The sequence below is a fragment of the Pectinophora gossypiella genome, chromosome 18 (genome assembly GCF_024362695.1).
Source record: "Pectinophora gossypiella chromosome 18, ilPecGoss1.1, whole genome shotgun sequence".
Lineage (NCBI taxonomy): Eukaryota > Metazoa > Arthropoda > Insecta > Lepidoptera > Gelechiidae > Pectinophora > Pectinophora gossypiella.
Genome location: NC_065421.1, coordinates 2,788,036 through 2,809,396, shown reverse-complemented (window position 1 = coordinate 2,809,396; position 21,361 = coordinate 2,788,036). Strand labels below are relative to the sequence as shown.

At 36.9% G+C, this 21,361-nt stretch overlaps 1 protein-coding gene across 1 annotated transcript; it reads right to left on the bottom strand.

Annotated features, from left to right (window-relative positions):
- Positions 1-11,086: 11,086 nt before the first annotated feature.
- On the bottom strand, positions 11,087-20,620 carry LOC126375278 (zinc carboxypeptidase-like). Its single transcript, XM_050022211.1, has 6 exons — positions 20,207-20,620; positions 19,334-19,748; positions 16,594-16,711; positions 12,992-13,215; positions 12,287-12,371; positions 11,087-11,572 (listed from the first exon to the last, which is right to left on the bottom strand). The coding sequence occupies exons 1-6, from the start codon at positions 20,491-20,493 to the stop codon at positions 11,298-11,300; spliced, it is 1,404 nt and encodes a 467-aa protein (XP_049878168.1). The 5' UTR covers positions 20,494-20,620; the 3' UTR covers positions 11,087-11,297.
- Between the last annotated feature and the right edge of the window lie 741 nt (positions 20,621-21,361).

The following is a 21,361-nucleotide window of genomic DNA, read 5'->3' as shown; positions in this document are numbered from 1 at the left end:
AACCATGTTAGGAGCTTTGGCGGCTCAATTATAAACCAGCAATGCAACGATGGTTGCTGGGGTTAGTAATCCACCTTACAACCAACACGGTAGAAGAAGGAAAGGAATAATCAATATGAATATACGAGTCTGTGTATGTCTGAGCTGCACACAGAAGCAGTAAAATGTATCTGTGTGCTGAGAGTACTTTTTTTACATGAAGATTATGACATAACAATTGTATCCATTTGAATTTACATGAGATCACTTTCCCATTGGGGTAAGCAGAGACGGAATTCCACTGACTACGTTCCTGACACACCAACTTCGCTTCTCATCAAGGACTTCATGTAGGCTCGCCGGTTTAGACTTCTCTTGATCTGGCTTTTCTTTATAACATCCTGAATCTGATCGCGCTCTAGGCCTTTCTCTTGCAACTCTACCACTTGCGAATTAATGGAATAAAATTTAAACTAACATAAAATTTTCCTTGGTGTTCCAACTTTATAATTTGTACCATAACGCTGTTTTAGTTTTTTAACACCGTTGACTGCTATCTTGTGCTAAAATTAAGACAAACAATAATTGGTCAGTTTTGATCTACTCCAGTTAGAACCTTAGTTTGAAGTATATAATTTATTGAATGCTCATACAAAATGTTGGTATTTGGAGATTGGTGAATTTTTGAATGTGCCTTTTTGCGTAAATTGTTGTGGTTATAGGTTATATTTATTTTATTGTCCTTCGAACCTTCTGAGGGACTATTTACGAGTACTTATCTAAAGGTTTAATGAAAGAAATTGCTGCATGAGCAATAAAACCGTGATGTGACTTTCTGTATTGCTTTTTCTTATTTCTGTATCTTGTATCCGATAGAGTAGATATATTTTATCTTACCTTCCCTTACTTTACTTTATAAAAACTTTTATAAAACCATAATTATTATATTAGAAAAATATGCAATAACTTAGGCACCTTTACATCCAACTTTGCTCTGAAAAATTGTTCTAGTGAAATATACCAAAATCTCACCATTACGTCATAATGTTTAGGTATCCGTTGATGATCGATTGAGTAGCCGTAAGGAAGCAAAATTGACTGCGAATAAGAGTGAAGGGAAATATAGTAGACGATCTTTCCTGTGCTTTGTAATTCTTCAAGATATTTTGATAGGTATCTCGTTTCTGATTCCGAAAAAGGTTCTGACCCAGCGAAAGTCACCGTGCAAAGATTGGTGGATGCACCGTAACCTTAAAAAGTATATAAATATCATGAACACGAGCTATTTTAAGTGATGAAACTTTTTGCAGTGGAGCAGCGTGTTGGTCGTCAGGGGGGTTAAAAAAGTTATATTGAAGGTCATATGACCTTCTGTATAGAAAGTCATATCGAATGTTTACATTGCGCACTTACTTTTATATGAGCAAATGTCAAATTACAATATTGCTTTTTTAGATGAATTGCTTCTATATGACCTTTTAACCCCCCAGTTCAGTACAATTAGTGATTATATTTCAAAATAGATAATGCTTTTTGTTTGTTGTTGTTGTGTGTTGGTTGTTGTATTAAACAATTTGAACAACATTACTGTTACATATGGACTTTCAATATTAAGCCGTTGGTTCCGCCATTTTGATGCTAATACACATTGTGCCCTTTCTACTATATTTTTTAGTTTATCTTAGGACTTCGCATCTCTTGTGTAGGTTGTGGCCGTAAATTATTTTCTTATTACTTGTGACTCTGCCAACCACATTTACGTCTGTAAAGGTCTGAGCCCAGTCTTTACTTGGATTATACCTACCTCCCCAATGTGTTCCGAAGTTCCTATTTAAATCCACGCCAACAGCGATTTGTTTATTACTGATCTTTCTCGCGCATGCTCTGTCGTAGCTACTATTTCTATTCTTTCTCCACAACCTGTCCTGTGAAAAAAAATGAAATTATTTGGTAGTTAATCATAGAGCAACACGGACCTCTCATGAACGCAATATACGATCCCGACGACCCGATTACTCTAAGACATAGGGGTGGCCAAATAGCTCGCGACTACAAACACTTCAGAACTCCGATACCGACTCCGCCGGCGTGGTTGACGATTTCCCACATTCAAAGCTTATCGCTATCGGCCCACTAGAGTGGATTCAATCTAGAGCCAACTGGGTACCCTCAGGACTGTCGTCTTAAATTTCGCACTGAATTGAGAGCCTTCAGCGCTTCCCATTTGTCCGGCCAAGTAGATAATGCCATTTGCGGAAATCATAAGCCACGTCCATAAACTGCCCTCTATGTACGTTTATGTTTTAATTACTTACACGAGTAACGGAGTAAGTATACCCGTCAGGATTTGTCACAGGTAGAATATGCCATTCAAAATTCTTAGCTAGAGCATTGACGTGAGAGTCTTTATTTGACAAGAATTCTTTGATGATCCACGTGGCAGTTGCTGGAGCAACCCATTCCCTTCCATGTATGCCTGATTCTATAACGCCTATCAGTTTATTTTTCTTTTGTCGATTGTAATTAATAACAATCCCTTTGGTGTTTCTGCCTTCGTAGCTGCGTCCCAATATAACAGTTTTCACAACTTTGGGAAAGTTATATGCTATTCGATCTAACCAGCTGTTTATATCTTCAAGATTGTAATATCTATTCCACAGCATAGAGTAGAATGATTGTTGTTCTTGATGTTTTAAGGGAGTTGCGGGTTTTAACGTGTTTTGTATTTCACTGAAAGTATTAAGAAAACAAGAACAGGTAACCTCCGTGGTCCAGTAGTTGAGCATTGGGCTTACGATCCTTAGGCCCTGCGTTCGAATCCCGCTGTGCACATATCACAAAAAAAATCACTTTGTGATCCCTAGTTTAGTTAGGACATTACAGGCTGATCACCTGATTGTCCGAAAGTAAGATGATCTGAACTTCGGAAGGCACTTTAAGCCGTTGGTCCCGGTTACTACTTACTGATGTAAGTACGTAGTCGTTACATGAGCCATGTTAGGGGCCTTTGGCGGCTCAGTAATAACCCTGACACCAGGGTTGATGAGGTTGGTATTCTACCCCACAACCTATCTATATAATAATTATCATTGAATATATATCTCGTCACGTAGGTCATCTGGAAGAAATTTCTTTGTTTAGATATAAGCTTACCTGGACTCTCTGTTTTCTTTGTACGTTTCTTGTGTCTTTTTTATTGTGCACCAATAAAAATAAATATATTTATCACCAAACAAGTGGTTACAACTAAGTACTTTAATAAATAATGAAACATTTAATTAAGCATCGACCGACCTCTGTAAATCAGAGATAATTTCCTTCACTTCAATTTGGGCTGCTTCCGTCTTGATTCGAAATTTTCTCTGGTTCTCCCTTGAAACCATGACCTTCGCTACCAAGTTCACGTCTAAGTAGTCATTCCAGTTGACAACTACACCAAGATTATTCAGATCTGTAAGAATCCTCACTTGACCTTTATTTCTTGGTACTACATCATACACTTTGTATCCCTCGTAACTTATTTTTGCAGCATCTATAGCAACTATTATGAATATAAATAAATACATTCCAATTTTCATTTTTATGTTAAAATTAAAAAATATGACAAATTATACGTAGTAAATAATCCAGATGGTTAGGAAAACTGCATAAATATCAACTCCTCTAAGAATTGTAACGTTTGTTGAAGGTCTATTTAACATTATTGAATCTACGCAATTTCGCAAGGTGTTGAAGAGTTGTGTGTAAAAGGAGAAGAAATGACAAGAAACTTCAAGAGCAAAACATCTTTCAAGTCAATGTAGATATACATTACAAATTATTCAATAACTAGAGGAACACATGCTGTACTCTTAACTATAAGTCAATTGTTACTGTATTTGTCTATTTGTGGATTCTAATAATAAACTTTACTTTACTTTACTTTACATTTAATACCAGGCATTTTTATCATTTAGATTTAGGTAATCATTAATCTTATAATAAGCTTTATTACTTTGTTGCTGTGGTCTGTGTAAATAAATAAATAAATAAACAGTAAATCACATAAGGTAAGCTTCACATGAGCTTTAAATTTATTTTCAAGACAACATCCATCCATCCATCATCATGGATATAGGTATCCGTGATAGCCCTGACCTACATTGTAATGTCTTCCTTATCCTTAGCGCATACGGACATTTAAAACTAAATTATGACCCAAGGGGGGGAGGTCAGCGCCTGGTACGAATTGGTGCGGAGAATTAACGTTCAGAGCCACAAGTAAACAAAAATTTGCATCCACTGTTGTTACGAAGTCCTAAGATGGATATTATGAGCCTTAAAGTGATATTTTGTCTTGCTTTCATTATAAAGATCTATCTATCTAAATGTTTGCAATATAAAGGTGCCAACTATTTGATTTTAAAAAATAAAAACAATCTGAATGGAATTTAATAGTTTTTTATTTAATAATTCTACTTAATCACCTGAAAAAGATCCGTAAAAGATCCGCGTGAAAAGTAACGGACACTGATACGGTTACGGATTTTTTTTTATCTCGGATATCCGCGGATACGGATACGGATATTCGGAACATCACTACTATTATGTAAGAAATAAAACAATTCCTCTGTCGAATTTTACAACATGCCCATTACTTGTATTGCAAGACGTCTACAATGTTATTACAAAATTAGAAATCAGAAATCATATTCGCTTAAGATATATTTTTTTCGTGACTTATTGTAGATTTACCGCAGGTGGCATTAGCTACTTGGCCGGACAAATAGGGAGAGCTGAAGGCTCTCACCCGGTACAACGTTTAAGACAACAGGCCTGAGGGTGCCCAGTTGGGCAGACTAAAGATAAACTAGGTTTAAAATAATAACCCATGCCACTAAAAAAGGTCGACGGATTTTAATGAAACTAATTGACAAGTCATAATAATTATTATGCATTTGTTAGGACCATAGGACTTTCGTAACACGGACTATATTGTAAACACATACACACATACATAAACTCTCGCCTACGTATTTCTCACCGGGGTAAGCAGAAACTGTAGAATTCAATTTGCTTCGATCCTGACACAGTTCTCTTGCTTCCTCCACATTCATCAATCGCTTCATACACGCACGCCGGTTAAGAGTAGATCATACTAAACCTTTTCTAAGGACATCTCCAATTTGGTCAATGTAAGTAAGTCCTTCTAGGTATATTTTAAACCTGGTTTATTTTTTAGTCTTCGTTTTGTAATACACTGAAAAGTCTCAAAACATTACGTTCTTGAAAGAGACTTGAAACATGTTGTTTGTGATGGTTCTTCCAGCTGCTTCCCCTTTAAGATATTAACACTGAAGTTATTATGGAGACTCGCTTTAACGAGCCTGTTGTCATTATCAACATCATTACCATACCTCTAGGTTTAAGAAGGCGAAAATTTAAGGGCAAAAACTGGAACCGTTTATTTTTACAAAAAGAACGGTGCAAGCTAAGGTAAATGGAGGCTTCAATTTGTGGAGCTCAGTTATGGTGAACGGTGAGAGGATGCTTTTAATTAAAGCTTTTATGCTTGAAAAGAGATATAACGAATCCTTTTTATCTATGAAGTGTATGAACTGTGATATCAACTTTTTGTAGGTTGTGAATTGAACTTCTCTATAACGGTACGAATTTCGATTTAACAAAGAATTAAAAAATATATTAAATAATCACAGCTTCGAGACTGCCCTTTATGTCAATGTGACAGTTCTTAAATAGAAACAAGCTCTTGAGCAAGATCTTGAGGGCAGTCTCAACTGAGATTCGTTTATTAATACCACCCTTACTCACTGTGAAATCAGAACTCACTCACTCACTCACTGACTGAATCATTCACTGTTCACTGTGATTTGGTGGAGCCGTGATAGCCAAATTGGTAAAACGCTTGCCTCTAACTTTGAGGTCGCAGGTTCGAATCCAGCAGTGGCCTAAACCTAAACCAATGATTGTCGAATTTGTTTTGAATAAAAAGCACACTAACATCATAGAAAAATAAATAGAAAAAGAAAATGTTTTTACTTAGTTTTAGACAGTTTTAGTTTAGCTTTTAGTTAGTAATCAGAATTTCATAATTTATCTTGAACTAGTACATGAGTCAAATGGCATTAACTACTTGGCCGGATACTGGATCAGTACTAATATCTAACATTAAGAAATTCCCGCGGTTTTGCTATCTACTAACGGGCAATGTATATCTGGCAATGTTGTCCTGAAGACAAGTAATAATATCATATAATCTCTAGAATTTCCTTATCATGGCAATAATGTAGACGAAACCACAAGTACAAGGTTGTCCGACAAGGGTCCTCGAAACATCTGTTTTACAATTCACTTACTTTAAATCCTTGAGTCTGAGTTGCTATTCGTTTGTCGTGTTCTGGAGAATGCCATGCGTTCGGTTGATGTAACAGTCTTCCTAGGCCATTGCTTGTGTACTACTGGGAGTTGGTTAGGGGCTATTTACACGTGTGAAATGCAGTTTATATTTTTATACGTTTTTTTTTTGAGGTGACTTAAAACTTGCCTTTGATGGCATTACGAGACCCCCCACACTAGCGTCTTTCGAGTGTCGTCGACGTGCCGGCGTCTGCGCGACGTCTACGCGACGCCGACGCTGCGGCGACGCGACGCCAGGGCCGCGCACGCTCGGCGTTCGGCAGCCGGCCAGCTGTCTCTAAAATGGTAAAGTATGCAACTAACGTAATAAACTAAAGTAGGTAATTATGATTGGCAAAATAAGTACTTTAACTTCTTGCCTGAAACTTTTTTCCGCAATAAGGCGCTCCTATACGTACAGGATGTTAGTAACATCGTAACGAATACTGAGGAGCATGATTCAGCTCATGATTCTGAGTTGATATCAAGTGGAACTTTCCGTCGCGAAATTCATGATTTTTGTTTAAATTCTACTTGTTATTAACTCAGAATAATAATCTGAATCATCCCTCAAAGTTTTCGTTACGATGTCACTAACATATCTAAACCTGTATATTATTTATATAATCCTTGAAAATGAAAATTAAATGTTTTTTTTTACTTTCTTTTACAATAAAGCCTAAATTACCGGTGGATTGGGGTCTCTATTTAAGCGACATACTTATAAATCTGTATATTATTATATACACAATTCCTTGAAAAAACGAAAAGAAAAATGTTTATTTTCTTTTACAATAAAGCCTAAATTACCGGTGGATTTGGGTCTCTATTTAAGCGACATAGCCAGTGTTTGGAGGCCCCGCTCTTCCACTACAAATAAATTGTCAAATAACAAGTGTTCCTGTATGCAAAGGCCCTTACGCACTTGCCGCGGCCGCTCCCTGGGTGGGTCAGAGTGGCACAATTATATTTATCGCCGAGTGCTGGCGTGTTGTGCGCCTGCGCATAAATCAGTGCACGTACGCGCACGTCGCCCGACGATTCGCTATAGCGGCGATGCGAAAGGACGCAGATTCCGACGATAGCAGAAACAGTTGACATAATGCTTTTGATGTATTGGCAGGACTAGCTATTTAGATTCATATTTATTTAATAGTGAGAGTCAATGTGGTCCTGTGGTACGATAAAGTGCAAAAGTCCAATCAGTTTCTTGCAAATAAATTAACTGGTTGCACTTAAGACCTTCTGGTTACATGTCGTTTCTGTAATAGACCAAAAACATCTACAGAAACATAAATTTTATAATTATGACAACTAATGGTTCATAATTTTACCATCGTTTACAAACAATTCGATGAGCTCAGTGACTGCACTTTTGCTCTTTGATTGTACATAGATCGGGGAGCGCCGGTTCGAATTGAACCCCGATACCGACCCCGCCGGCGTGGTCGGCGATTTCCCTCATTCAGCGCTTATCGCTATCGACCCACTAGGGTCGATTAATCCTTTCAATATTCTTCCTCTCAGACGACGCCCTGAGCCGAGGTTCGCGCCCAACTGGGCACCCTCTGGCCTGATGTCTTTAACGTTGTACCGGGTGAGAGCCTTCAGCGCTGCCCATTTGTCCGGCCAAGTAGTTAACGCCACGTCAAAAAAAAAGCCGGTTCGAACTCCGATACTTACATCTTTCGGAATTCTTTTAAATCACCATAACCATTCCATTCCATTCCATTCTTAAATCCTGATATCCAAGCAATTATTGAAATAACCATAAAATTCAGCCTATTCGAAGGAGATATCGCTAAATTAGCATAAATCATTTCAAGGGGATATTTTATAGGACAATGCACACCATTGAAACCTTTCAATTGCCTTCAGGTGGATTTATTTAATGGATAGTCCCTCTGGAATACAGGAATGGAGACACGTCCAACTATATAATATCTATAACTCACGCCTATTTCCCACCGGAGTAAGCAGAGATTATGGAATTACATTTGCTTCGATCCTGAATTCCTGACACACTTCTCTTGCTTCCTCCACACCCTATATATCTATACCTAAACTTAGTTAAAACAGATTTCCTAGGTCAAAGAATAATGAAGACATTATGATTACTAAATAAAGACAGATCTAAAGGTTTTTTCTATTTAACTTTTTTATGAATTTTAATAAAGAAAAATGGAAATAATAAGTGCGAAATTTTGTCACGTTTTTCTATGGTGTCACAGGTTGCTTTTTCATACACATTCCATAGTAATTTCGTGATTTGACGTTTATTAAAAAGTAACTGATTTGACTAGTTGGAAACTAGCCTATTTTCCACCGATAGCGCAACTATGGTGTGCTAGTAAGTGTATTTCTGCTCTTGCCAAAAATTTTTAAAATGCATTCTAAAATTCTCTTCTTCTTCTTCTGTCTTACGGGTTATGAGGCGGATTACCAACCTAATCAACCGTGGTCTCAGGGTTATTATTGACCCGTTAAGGTCTGAATGTGACTCATGTAACGACTACGTACTTACATCAGTAAGAAATAACCGGGACCAACGGTTTAACGTGCCTTCCTAAGCAAACTAGAGCTCATAAGATGATTTTTGTGATACGTTTCCACCGGGTTTCGAACCTAGGACCCTATCGTGAACCCAACGCTCAACCAATAGACCACGGGGGTGATTCAAATGATATTTAAAAATAAATAAAAATGATATTTCAAATTATAAACTTTTATACGTCGTCATGACAATGTGTTTATAGGCAAGTTGTCTGGATTGTCTCTGGATTGTCCTACAGAGGGCGCTGTAGCTAATCCTATGAATATGCTCAGAACTACTATGGTAAAGAACAAAATAATTTACGATCAGCAGAGAACCGCTTAATCAGTGTTCGGTTCATTGTTAACTGGCTCGGCTTGGAATAATGGCGCTATTGTCTCTTAGTATCGCGATAATAGTGTGGCTTAAGCCATAGGCTTTAAGTGGCTTGGATTAAATACAATAAAAATACATTTACCAATATAAAATCAAATAGATATTCATGTTAGGAATGTTAAATTATTCGTAAATACTAAATTAAATTTTATAAAAATTTGATGCAAAAAAAAATATTTTAAGATTATAATGCAAATATTAATCTAGTTTATTTAAGATTATTTTATGAAGTCGATTATTATTTTATAAGTGGCAGTTTTACTGTTTGAAAAATGGCAACACCTCCTTACTTGACCATCATCATTATTAATTTAAGAGCCACCCCTTGTCGGTGTAGCATTCTCCATTATTATCTATCGTTATAAGATACGACGTTCACCTTCTCTTTAATTTGTTCCATTTAAGCTCTTCTTGGTCTTCCCCTTCCTCTCTTTCCTTGTAGCTTCCTTTTCATGGTGTTTTTAATAAATTCGTCGTCTCTTATAAAGTGTCCAATCATCTTGCCTTGATTTATCGTGCAGCTAAAAATAGACTGGACATTATTTTGCTTCCCGGTGTCTTATTCGAATAAAAGAAGATTTTTTTTAAAATCGCGTTTTTTTTAATCGGATTTATCAAAACGCTATCGCTTATGCCACACGCCAACTTAAGAACAGTATCGCTAACTCCTGTATCAGACTTGTTCGCGACGTAGCACGGCGCGCGCCAAAATTGATTATTTCTTGATAATCTTATAACTTTGCCCACACAATAGCAAACTGTCACTTTGCAACTTTAATTAATTCGTCAAAGTTAACTTTATAATTAGGTTCTTTTTTATTTAAAACATTTTTAGGCCGCCTTTGCTCACTTTTAGTTTTTAGTTTTTCCCCTGTGCCTGTTCTGTGTTCTAATGAACATTATTAACTTTTATGATTACTTACACGTATTGTCTTGTAGTTAATAAGAGGCCCATCCAGGACCCGTGGTAGCCCAGTTAGTAGAACGCTTGCCTCTCACTTTGAGGTCGCAGGTTCGAATCCAGCACATCCCTAAACCAATGATTGTCGAATTTGTTTTTGAATTCATGTTTATATATGACTATCACGTGCTCAGCGGTGAAGGAAAACATCGTGAGGAGACCCACATTCGCGAGAAATGCCTTTTTGGAGATATGAGACTTAACCTGTTGGACTGGTTTTTCCTTCGTAGGCAAGCGCTTGTGTAAAAAATTGGACCTGTCAAATCTTCAGGTTTGGTAAGCCGACCCTGTGAAAAACGAATAATGCTATAGGCCCATCCAGTGGGTGGCGAGTAATCGCCTGCTCATTGTATCTTTGTTTATTAATATTGATCGAACAGGCGCCATAGACACAGGCGGCAGGCGTTCAGAAGCGGAGGACAGGAGTCCTAGTACGGCTTTAAAATAGACTACTCTGGGCATCATTCTACTCGCGTCAGACAGAGTACTGCGGGGCAGAAGGCAAGAGGGAAACCACTGCTCTATTTTTCCCTATAAAATAGCATGGAGAATGCTACACCGACAACAGCGTGGCTTTTAAATTAGTGATGATGAGGCGCCATATAGTCCTCCATAGCCCCAGCATCCCACTATACTAACCCCCAATCCAATAGCCCAATTCCCTTTGTTTGATAGTCCTCCCATAGCGCAGAGATAATCGCCGGTTGGTGTTACACCACATTTGTTTCGCCTCTACGTGTTGGTCTCGGCTCCACGCTCGCCTATGAAAAGTCCGGGACTCCATAGTCCCGGGATATGGAAAGAACATTACAATCATAATAAATTATCATTATTATAATGAGTACATAGTTTAGTTTTAGATTTTATTTATTTACAGGTGCATCACGATATATATAATATATATTATTAATTACAAATTGATACTAACATATATTAAGGGCTTACAAATATGTTTCTTTCGATACAAAAATAAAAATAAATATTCATTTTTTAATCTATGTTCAGATTGCTTTTTTTTTTATTTACGTGTCTTTAAGCATTTAAAGCTGCTAAAATACTAAAAACCAAGACTAACAAAGATTTAAATAAAGAGTTTGATCCTGATCTGGCCGGGTCATAATATCCTAATATCCTGGTCGTCTGGTCCATTTCTAGAAGGAAGTCCATAGCCTCCATGCCATTTGGGATAATCTGTTCCGGGGGTAGTAAGAAACCGTACTCTCCAAGGTCTCGGAACTCCAGAAGGAAGCACACTGGCACATCAGTAGCGTTCTTGACCCAGTCAAAGCTGGTACCGCTCATAGGGTCTGAAAAAGAAATATTGTTGTCTCAAAATTGTGATTTTAAAAATATTGATAAAATATCAGGAAGAAACATTTTAAGAGAACATTTAAAAATACAGCTAATATGCTATGTTCCTTTGAGCCTATTTAGTTGTGTCGCAAACAAACCGAAGATATACAGGTGTTAGTGACATCGTAACGAATACTCAGGGGGATGATTCAGACCATGATTATGAGTTAATATCAAGTGGAATTTCGCGTCGCGAAATTCATGTTTTTTTTTTAGTTTATTAAAATATTTTTAATTCTATACCTTTGCGATGGAAAATTCCACTTCATATTAACTTAGAATAATCAGCTGAACCGATCGTCGTGGAGATCCTTGGGGGAGGCCTATGCTCAGCAGTAGGCGTCGTACGGCTGATGATGAATCAGCTGAATCATCCCCCTCAGTGTTCCTTACGATGTCACTTACACCCCGTACAAGTACATACGGGAAATACAAGTAGGTATGGGTGTTAGTGACACCGTAACGAATTCTGAAGGAGATGCTCCAGACAATGATTCTGAGTTGATATCAAGTGGAATTTCCTGTCAAAAAATTCATGTTTTTTTGTTTTTTTTTTTTTTTAATTATTTTACGTTCCATACTTTGCGACGGAAAACTCAGAATCATCCCTCAAAGTTTTCGTTACGATGTCACTAACACCCTGTATAAAGAAATGAAGCAATACATACACATGACATCAGCAGACACCCCAACTCTGTAGGTAGTTCCAAAACGTTCCCTCAATCTGTCAGCAGACCTCGCTCCAATTTCAAACTGAAAAGTGCAACATTTAAAAATTAAAAAAAAATAATTCGGCAACGAGGCACTTTCCAGGCTACGTTCCCCAAAAAAATACCACACAGATATGTATATAGGTACAGATTTGTCTTGGTAAAATAGGTAATTATCACGTTAAATCTGTACAACGCCATCTGTATTGTTTTTGGGAAACGTAGCCTAGAAAGTCCTCATTGTCTTTAGTTTATTTTGATTAAAATTATTATTAGGTTTTAGTCCACTTGATTTCACTGTTAAGCAAAGGCGTCCCCCAGATCTTTCCACAAGTCTATGTCCCATGCAAGCTCTTTCCAGTCCCTCCTTTATTTTCATTACTTATTATTATTTCAGGGGCTTTATAATTAATTAACAATTCCGCTATTTTCACTGTCTGCGATGTTATTCGCCGATATTAATTATGAAAACTCTTGTTTGAAATCTTGACGAATCACAAAAGTGTTCTATAACACTCCCGTGATCAAGACGAATCTAACGATACCTCATACATCAAAATTCATCAAGCCGTTTAGGCTACAGGAATCCACAAAGAAATAGACATACATACACTCGAAAAAAATACCCTTCTCTGTTGGCAGTCAGGTAAAAAGGTACTTTACCATATTGGCATAATTCTCAGCTTCCAAAACGTCGTCAGCAGAAGTAATGTGGCTGTAAGGGACGATAACTAGTTGGGTGTAGGAGTGGAAAGCAAGGTAGTAGATGAGCTGCCCGTCACTGTTCAGATCCCGGACGTAGTTCGATATGGCCCGGGACTCCGGCTCCGAAAATCCAGCTGATCCAGCAAATGTGTTTGAGCAAGGATCATTCGATGCTCCAATGCCTGGAAAATTGAAAACATTGATATTTTTATTATCATCTCTTACTTTACGCATTATAAACAACCTATATACGTTCCCATTTCTGGGCACAGACCTCCCCTCAATCAAACGGAGGGTGTATGGCGCATACTCCACCTTGCTGCCCCACTTCGGGTTAGTGAAAGTGTTTTACGGCTAGTAGCCGGGACCAACGCCTGTCGCAATATTGTGTCCTCCAAGGAATCATCTTACTTTTTCGGACAATCAGGTGATTCAAGCCTGCAATGTCCTTACCAAACAAAGGACAGCTTCACAAAGTGATTTCGACAATAACGGTTCGCGCCCAACTGGGCACCCTCAGGCCTGTTGTCTTAAATTTTATACCGGTTGAGAGCCCTCAGCGCTCCCCATTTGTCCGGCCAAGTAGTTAATGCCATCTGCGGCAAATGACAATGGGCACTTTTGTATGAAACTTGGTCCAAGAACCTCCACTGATGAGACTTATATGTAATGAAAGCTTATGCTTTCTCTATGAATCTGGCAAAGTTCTATCAGATTCTGTCCCGGGGTTCTTTTTTTACGGCCATGTTTGTCCTGGCTAAAAATGTGATAAAATACAGTGGGAGCTAAAATCGACTCAAGATTTCTTGCTGGATAACTAAGTCTACATAAATAATTATGTATCATATTGTATATCATTTTAAAGAGGATCTTTTCCAGAATCCGAAACATAAAAAAAAACAAAAAAAATCTTTTTGTAAGCGAATTATAGTCAATTTATATCTGCAGCGCCATTGTTTCTCGGTAGCTAAGTTCAAGTTTCATGCCTTTTACCCCTTCCAAAAGTATCTTACCGATTTTTTTTATATTGCTTCCGGAATTTGATCTGAGTGATAATAACAAGAAAAATAAATAAACATCTCTCCGATAGAGACCGGCTAAGCTATTTTTTTTGCCTATTGCAAGAAATCGTCATCATTAGCAAGTCATTACGGTATTGCATATAAGCTTATCAGCAACTTGGAACTTGGTCCAAGAACCTCCACTGGTGAGACTTGCATGTAATGATAGCTTATACTTGTCCTATGATTCTGGCAAAGTTCTATCAAACTCTGTCCTAGGGTTTTTTTACGGCCATGTTTGTCCTGAGTGTACAGTAGTGGACTGCAAAATCACCTCAGGATTTGTTGTCGAAAAACTATTTAACTAAGTCTATATACATAATTATTATATATCATAATGTATATCAATTTTAAAGGGGAAGGTTATCAGAATCAGAAACAAATAAAAAAAATGCATTATGTAAACGACTTTTAGCCAACTCACGTCTGTAGCACCATTTTTTTCAGCAGCTACGTACGAGTTTCACGCCTTCCAACCTTTCCAAAGGACCCCAATCATTTTTTCCTTCTTCTGATATTGCATTCTTAACCAGACAAGTGACAACAAAGAAAAAAAAATTAAAAAAATAAGAAGAAATAAAATAGATACCATTCCGATAGAGGCCGCGTAAGCTATGGACCTATTGCAAGATAACGTACTCAAAGGCTAGTCATTATAATCCAACAGACGTAACATGATTAGAATGCGGCGGGACGGAAAAGTAGTACATCGCCTTATGCGAAAGAGACGAAATATGTGTCTCTTTAACACTAACAGTATACAGCTTAGTACGAGAGAAACAAGAAATAAGTCATTCTAATCAAGATGCAATATAATGACTCTATTGTATACAAAAGAAACACATTTATTAAACAAGTTCAGGCAATAACTGGTGCAAAAGGCGGCTTTATTGCCAAGGTAGCAATTACTACCAGGCAACCTTACGTTTACGATACGTTTGTTGCACCATTCGGCATTGTTTATAAGACAAGATATAAGCCTGGATTAATAAAACAAGATTGTGGTGAAAGAAAACATACTACATTTGCGTCCTCCCGCATTCTAATCATGTTACGTCTGTTGGATTATAATGACTAACCTTTGAGTACGTTATCTTGCAATAGGTCCATAGCTTACGCGGCCTCTATCGGAATGGTATCTATTTTATTTCTTCTTATTTTTTTTATTTTTTTTTCTTTGTTGTCACTTGTCAGGTTAAGAATGCAATATCAGAAGAAGGAAAAAATGATTGGGCTCCTTTGGAAAGGTTGGAAGGCGCGAAACTCGTACGTAGCTGCTGAGAAAATGGTGCTACGGACGTGAGTTGGCTAAAAGTCGTTTACATAATGCATTTTTTTTATTTGTGTTTCTGATTCTGATAACCTTCCCCTTTAAAATTGATATACATTATGATATATAATAATTATGTATATAGACTTAGTTAAATAGTTTTTCGACAACAAATCCTGAGGTGATTTTGCAGTCGACTACTGTACACTCAGGACAAACATGGCCGTAAAAAAACCCTAGCACAGAGTTTGATAGCACTTTGCTAGAACCATAGGACAAGTATAAGCTATCATTACATGCAAGTCTCACCAGTGGAGGTTCTTGGACCAAGTTCCAAGTTGCTGATAAGCTTATAATATGCAATACCGTAATGACTTGCTAATGATGACGATTTCTTGCAATATGCAATAGCTTAGGCGGTCTCTATCGGAGAGGTGTCTATTTATTTTTCTTGTTATTATCACTCAGATCAAATTCCGGAAGCAATATAAAAAAAATCGGTAAGATACTTTTGGAAGAGGTAAAAAGCATGAAACTTGAACTTAGCTACCGAGAAACAATGGCGCTGCAGATGCAAATTGACTATAATTCGCTTACATAAAGACTTTTTTTGTTTTTTTTTTTATGTTTCGGATTCTGGAAAAGATCCTCTTTAAAATGATATACAATATGATACATAATTATTTATGTAGACTTAGTTATCCAGCAAGAAATCTTGAGTCGATTTTAGCTCCCACTGTATTTTATCACATTTTTAGCCAGGACAAACATGGCCGTAAAAAAAGAACCCCGGGACAGAATCTGATAGAACTTTGCCAGATTCATAGAGAAAGCATAAGCTTTCATTACATATAAGTCTCATCAGTGGAGGTTCTTGGACCAGATTCGCCCATTCTCCTTTACAATAAGTCACGTCAAAAAAAATGTCCCCAACGGATTGGACGGAATTGAACCCAGACTTCAAGATCGTGACTCCAACGCTCTTACCACTAGACCACGGAGGTTGTTTGGCTGAAAAGGCCACATTGAATCAATTTATGTAAAAAAGTCATGTCGAAAAAACGTTTTGTTGGAGTAGAGTAGTATTGATCTTAAGATAATTATGTCGTAAAAAAGTAGGAATTAAGAAGGATTGTAGGAATGAAAAAGTATCGGATTATGATATTACCAAAGCAAAATCTTGTCAGACAATTTGTCAAAATTCAATTTTAACCTCAAAATGAACTTACTCATCCAATTGAAATCGAAATTTCTGTTTAAGTCAACACCGTTGCTCATGTCATCATCAACATTGGTTGCGCACGTCCGGTTGTAGCTCGTGTTTCTATTTTTTCTCCACATTCTGTTCTGTAATGAACATAAAAATATTATTTAGTAGTTACTTCTTTTTCTACGATGATCTAACGGAACGCTGGGTAAGGTGTGGGTACTTAGTTCATCTTGCAATGGATGTACCTCTGACTACCCTGGGGATATAGTTGTGAGCTTAAGTTGATATTATATTATTACGTCTTTTTATTAAATAAAAATAAATAAAAAAAAAAAAAAATAAAAAAAATAAAAAAAAAAAAAAAATAATAAAAATAAAAATAAAAATATTTTATTTCAGACTAAGATTGTCCATAAGATGTTAGTAGTTACACAAACTTAGTATCTATGTTAGTGAGTAAATAAGACAATCAAACAAGTTTAGGCCCCTTTACCGATTTACGCGCTTATGAACATGTAAGTCGGTAAAGCGACGTAGAACAGCCGAGTCCATCCTCTCGGCAATCATCCTCAGGACTCCGTTATCGCTCCCCCGCATTCGCAACAACACCGAAGCAGTCTTTTTGCGCATGATTGTATAGAAATCATCTATGTTGGCATCTGCGAACATACCTGATGCGCTGCAAAAACGTGGGAGCCCCACCAGAATCCTGAAAATATTGTTGTAGAGTACTCGCAAAGCATTGTACGATTTCAACGTAAAGGCAGCCCACAGACCACTCGTGTAAAAGCTTTGGCAATATGCTTTGAAGAGCGTTAACTTAACACCCAGTGTACAACGAGCAAATCTGTAGGCCAACATATTACCACGCACCGACAATGCTCTGCCCTCTCGCTGAATGTCAGAGTCGTCCTTTAGGTCTTCAGTAACAATGTGCCCCAAGTATTTGAAATGCGTCACCCGCTTCAACGGTACCCCATTGAGTAAAATAGGTGGAACATTGTTTACCTGTCTAACACTTTTGAAGACCATAAATTCAGATTTCTGCTCATTGTATTTCAACCCATGGTTTAGAGCATAGGCTTCACATGTTTGTATCATCTTCCTTATCCCGCCGATAGATGGGCTCAGCAACACCATGTCATCAGCGTAACTAATGTTATTAACACTCACATTGTCTATTCTGCATCCCACATGCATGTTGCTGAGCTCATCAATCAGCTGGTTTACATACAAACTAAATAATCTTGGAGATGTTAAACCACCCTGTCTAACGCCACAGTTCAGACTGTATTCATCAGAGCAACTCTTAGCCCACTTCACGACATTCTTTTGACCTTTATACCAATATGACAACAGATTGACAACTTCAGAACAAACACCCGCATCCCTCAGTTTCGCCCACAGTATATCATATGACACCAGGTCAAATGCCTTAGAAAGATCCAGGAAACCAGCGTAAATTGGTGTACTTCTTTTAGTGTAATACCCAATAGTGTACTTCATGGCTAAGATTGCACTCTCTGTACATAACCCTTCACGAAACCCAAACTGTAAATCATGCAAACCAATCCGCGAACTGAGATTAACATCCAAAACCCTATCCAATACTTTTGCTATCACTGTAGCCAATGAGATTGGTCTATAGTTAGTTTTGTCTCCTAGATCACCTGTGTGATTTTTAACTAGTGGGACAACAATAGTCTTCATTAGTTCTGGTGGTAAATAACTATGTCTCAAACAGAACGTGAACAACATAGACAAGAGTCCATTTATATGAATACCTGCATGCTGTAGATGCTCGATGCTGAGCCCATCGTGTCCTGGAGATTTACCTCTTTTCATGTTCATAATAGCTGAAACTATGTCCTTGCTAGTTACTCTAACAGGGTTTTCCACATAACACGACTTAACATCTGTAGAAGTTTCAACATGCTCCAACGGGCTAACAATCCGGAAATATTCTTTAAAAGTATTAGCTATAATTTTTGGATCGCTACTACCATCCACACTAACCGGCATACACATTTTCTCATTCAATTTCTTAGTGCTTTTCCAAAACTTTCCAAATTGTTTTGCCTTATGTTGGGATGCTATAATATCCAATTTAATCCGTTCCTGATTACGTTGACAAAATTTTAATCTCGATTTAAAAATTTTACGGCTAAGGTTCATGCGATCACAAATGGGACCCGACTCCGGCCTCCCATACAAAACATACATTTGAAAGTCCAGTCTAGCTTGTTTATGGGCTTCCGCAACATATTTATTCCATCCTTTAACACATTTATGCTTCAAGGTAGACTTAACATTTCGTACACAGCAAGATTCCGAAGCCTGTCTTAGAACACCAACTATATTATCATAAAATACATCAATAACTAAGACTTATCAAAAAATTAAGACTTATCATACTAGATTTTATTTACTTAGTTTTCTGACTTTACTTGAATATGATTAATTTGCAATCATGATTAATGTCATTTGATGTTGAAAGTTTCTTCATTACTTATCTTACTAATAACTTTCATTCAAAGGGTAGAAGTATTCACAAGGCTAGTTACTTTCTCCAATGCATAAACTTCTTTCACCGTAAGGTTTCCTGGCAGAAATTACTGTTTAGCAATACAGCCGCCTATTATCCTTATTTTATTCATCTGTATATGTCCTGAGTTTATGTTTTTGTGCAATAAAGAATTATTGATTGATAAATTGATTGCTGTCATAAAGTAATAAATATATTTTAAGGGATAACTTACATTAGTAAACGTGTACGAATATCCATCAGGATTTGCAACAGGTAAGATGTGCCACTCGAAACCCTCAGCCAAAGCTCTTACTTCTCGATCGTTGCTTGTCAAAAACTCTTTGATAATCCAAGTAGCAGTTGCTGGAGTGATCCATTCCCTGGCATGTACTGCTCCTTCTATCACAGCTTTAAGCTGACCTGCTCTTTGCGGGTGATAATTGATGATGATTCCCTTCAGTTCTCTGTTTTCGTTACTTCGTCCCCAGGTCACTGTTTGGACAATATTAGGGTAACTGGTGTTAAGCTGATCTAGCCACGCATGAATTTCAGACAGAGAGTAATATCGGTCCCATGACATCGAGTGGAAGCTTTCCCTTTCGAAACGCGATTTTGGCTTTGCTGGTGTTAGCTGGTCATCTATGACTCTGAAATTAATTATATTATGCAAATTATGAACTGAACAATGTACCCTTATTAAGTTGAAATGATACTTCATTTCATGTGTGGGAGAACAAACCGCAAAAATATTGTCATAACACAAACTTTCGTCTTTGTTCTCAATCGGAGTAGTTACTCGGCGATCCTGCTCACAACCTATCACGTTGGTCGCGTAGAAAGCTCAACTAGGCGTAGATACTCAGTTCATCATGCGATGAATGTATCTCTGACCACTTTCCAATATTTACACCCATATTTATTACTAATGATACTGCGCCATTTACGCAATGAATTATTTTTTCAAATCAGATAATTTATTGTATTTTTGAATAAAAGTTTGCTCTGTTTTATCTCTTACAACGGTTTTTATCATATCTCTAGAGTGAGAGCTCAATATGCAGCAAGGTATCCTTAAATATAAATATTAAAATAGGAGTATGCTTACTTCTGTAAATCAGAAATCACTTCTGTAACTTCAATTTGGGCTTGTTCCATTTGTGTCAGAAACTCATTCTGAAGGTCCCTTGACACCATAATTTTTGCATCACTTTTAACACTGACATTGTCATCCCAAAATTCTCCAATGCCCAATTCTTGAACGATATTCAAAATTTTTACATCATCTTCTGTTTTCGGAATCACTTTATACACTTTATATCCTTCATAACTTTTCTTCACAGCATTCGTAGCTGCAATTATTGTGAAAATTAAAAAAATATGTTTGATATTCATTTCTTCGCCGCTACCTGTACACCAATGAATATCTTTTAATTTTATTTACCTACGAATACTTTTTATTATCTTTATACACTATCTTATTTTTGGTTTATCATTTTCTCAAAGATATAATACATCGTCTGGAATTTATCGTGATTAGTTAATTAATAATCCTTCAAAGTAATGGCATTTTAATTTGTGGCTCAATGTATTAACGAATCGAATCGCTTAACAAAAGATAGTCTTATCAATATTTTAAGCTGACCCCGTCATTTTAGTATAAGGTACGCACAAAAGTGACAGTTAACATTTCAATTTTGTAAAAAGTAAATAACCCACGACATTTAGTTTTTAATTTAAAGGATTTGCTTACAGTTTTAAAGATTTTTATGTACTTATATGACAAATGATAGTTATTAAGTACGTTACTCAGTAATTCGCTAAATTATCAATAAGCAATAAAATTGTAGCATAACATTTACGTCATCAAATGGACAGCAATGGCGGCTTTCATAGGATTAGGCATACGTTGATTTGTTATACCATGATAATATAATAATAATAATAAATAATAATAATAAAGTTTATTTACGACACACATATACATTTACAACATTAAAATATAGTACCTGTAGTATAGTAAATATCAAAAATTCAAAAAAATTCAAAAAGTACTGATAATCATAATAGTGTACACATTAGGAAATTATTTTGATGTTTAGTAAAACTTTATCAGGCGATAAAATCATCACTGGCATATCTGTTTTTTTTTTGCTAAAATGAAAGGTGGTGGTGTGTTGACAGCCTCAGTGGTCTAGTGGTTAAAGCATTGGGCTCACGATCCGGAGGTCTGGGTTCGCTTCCTGATACAAAATTCATTACC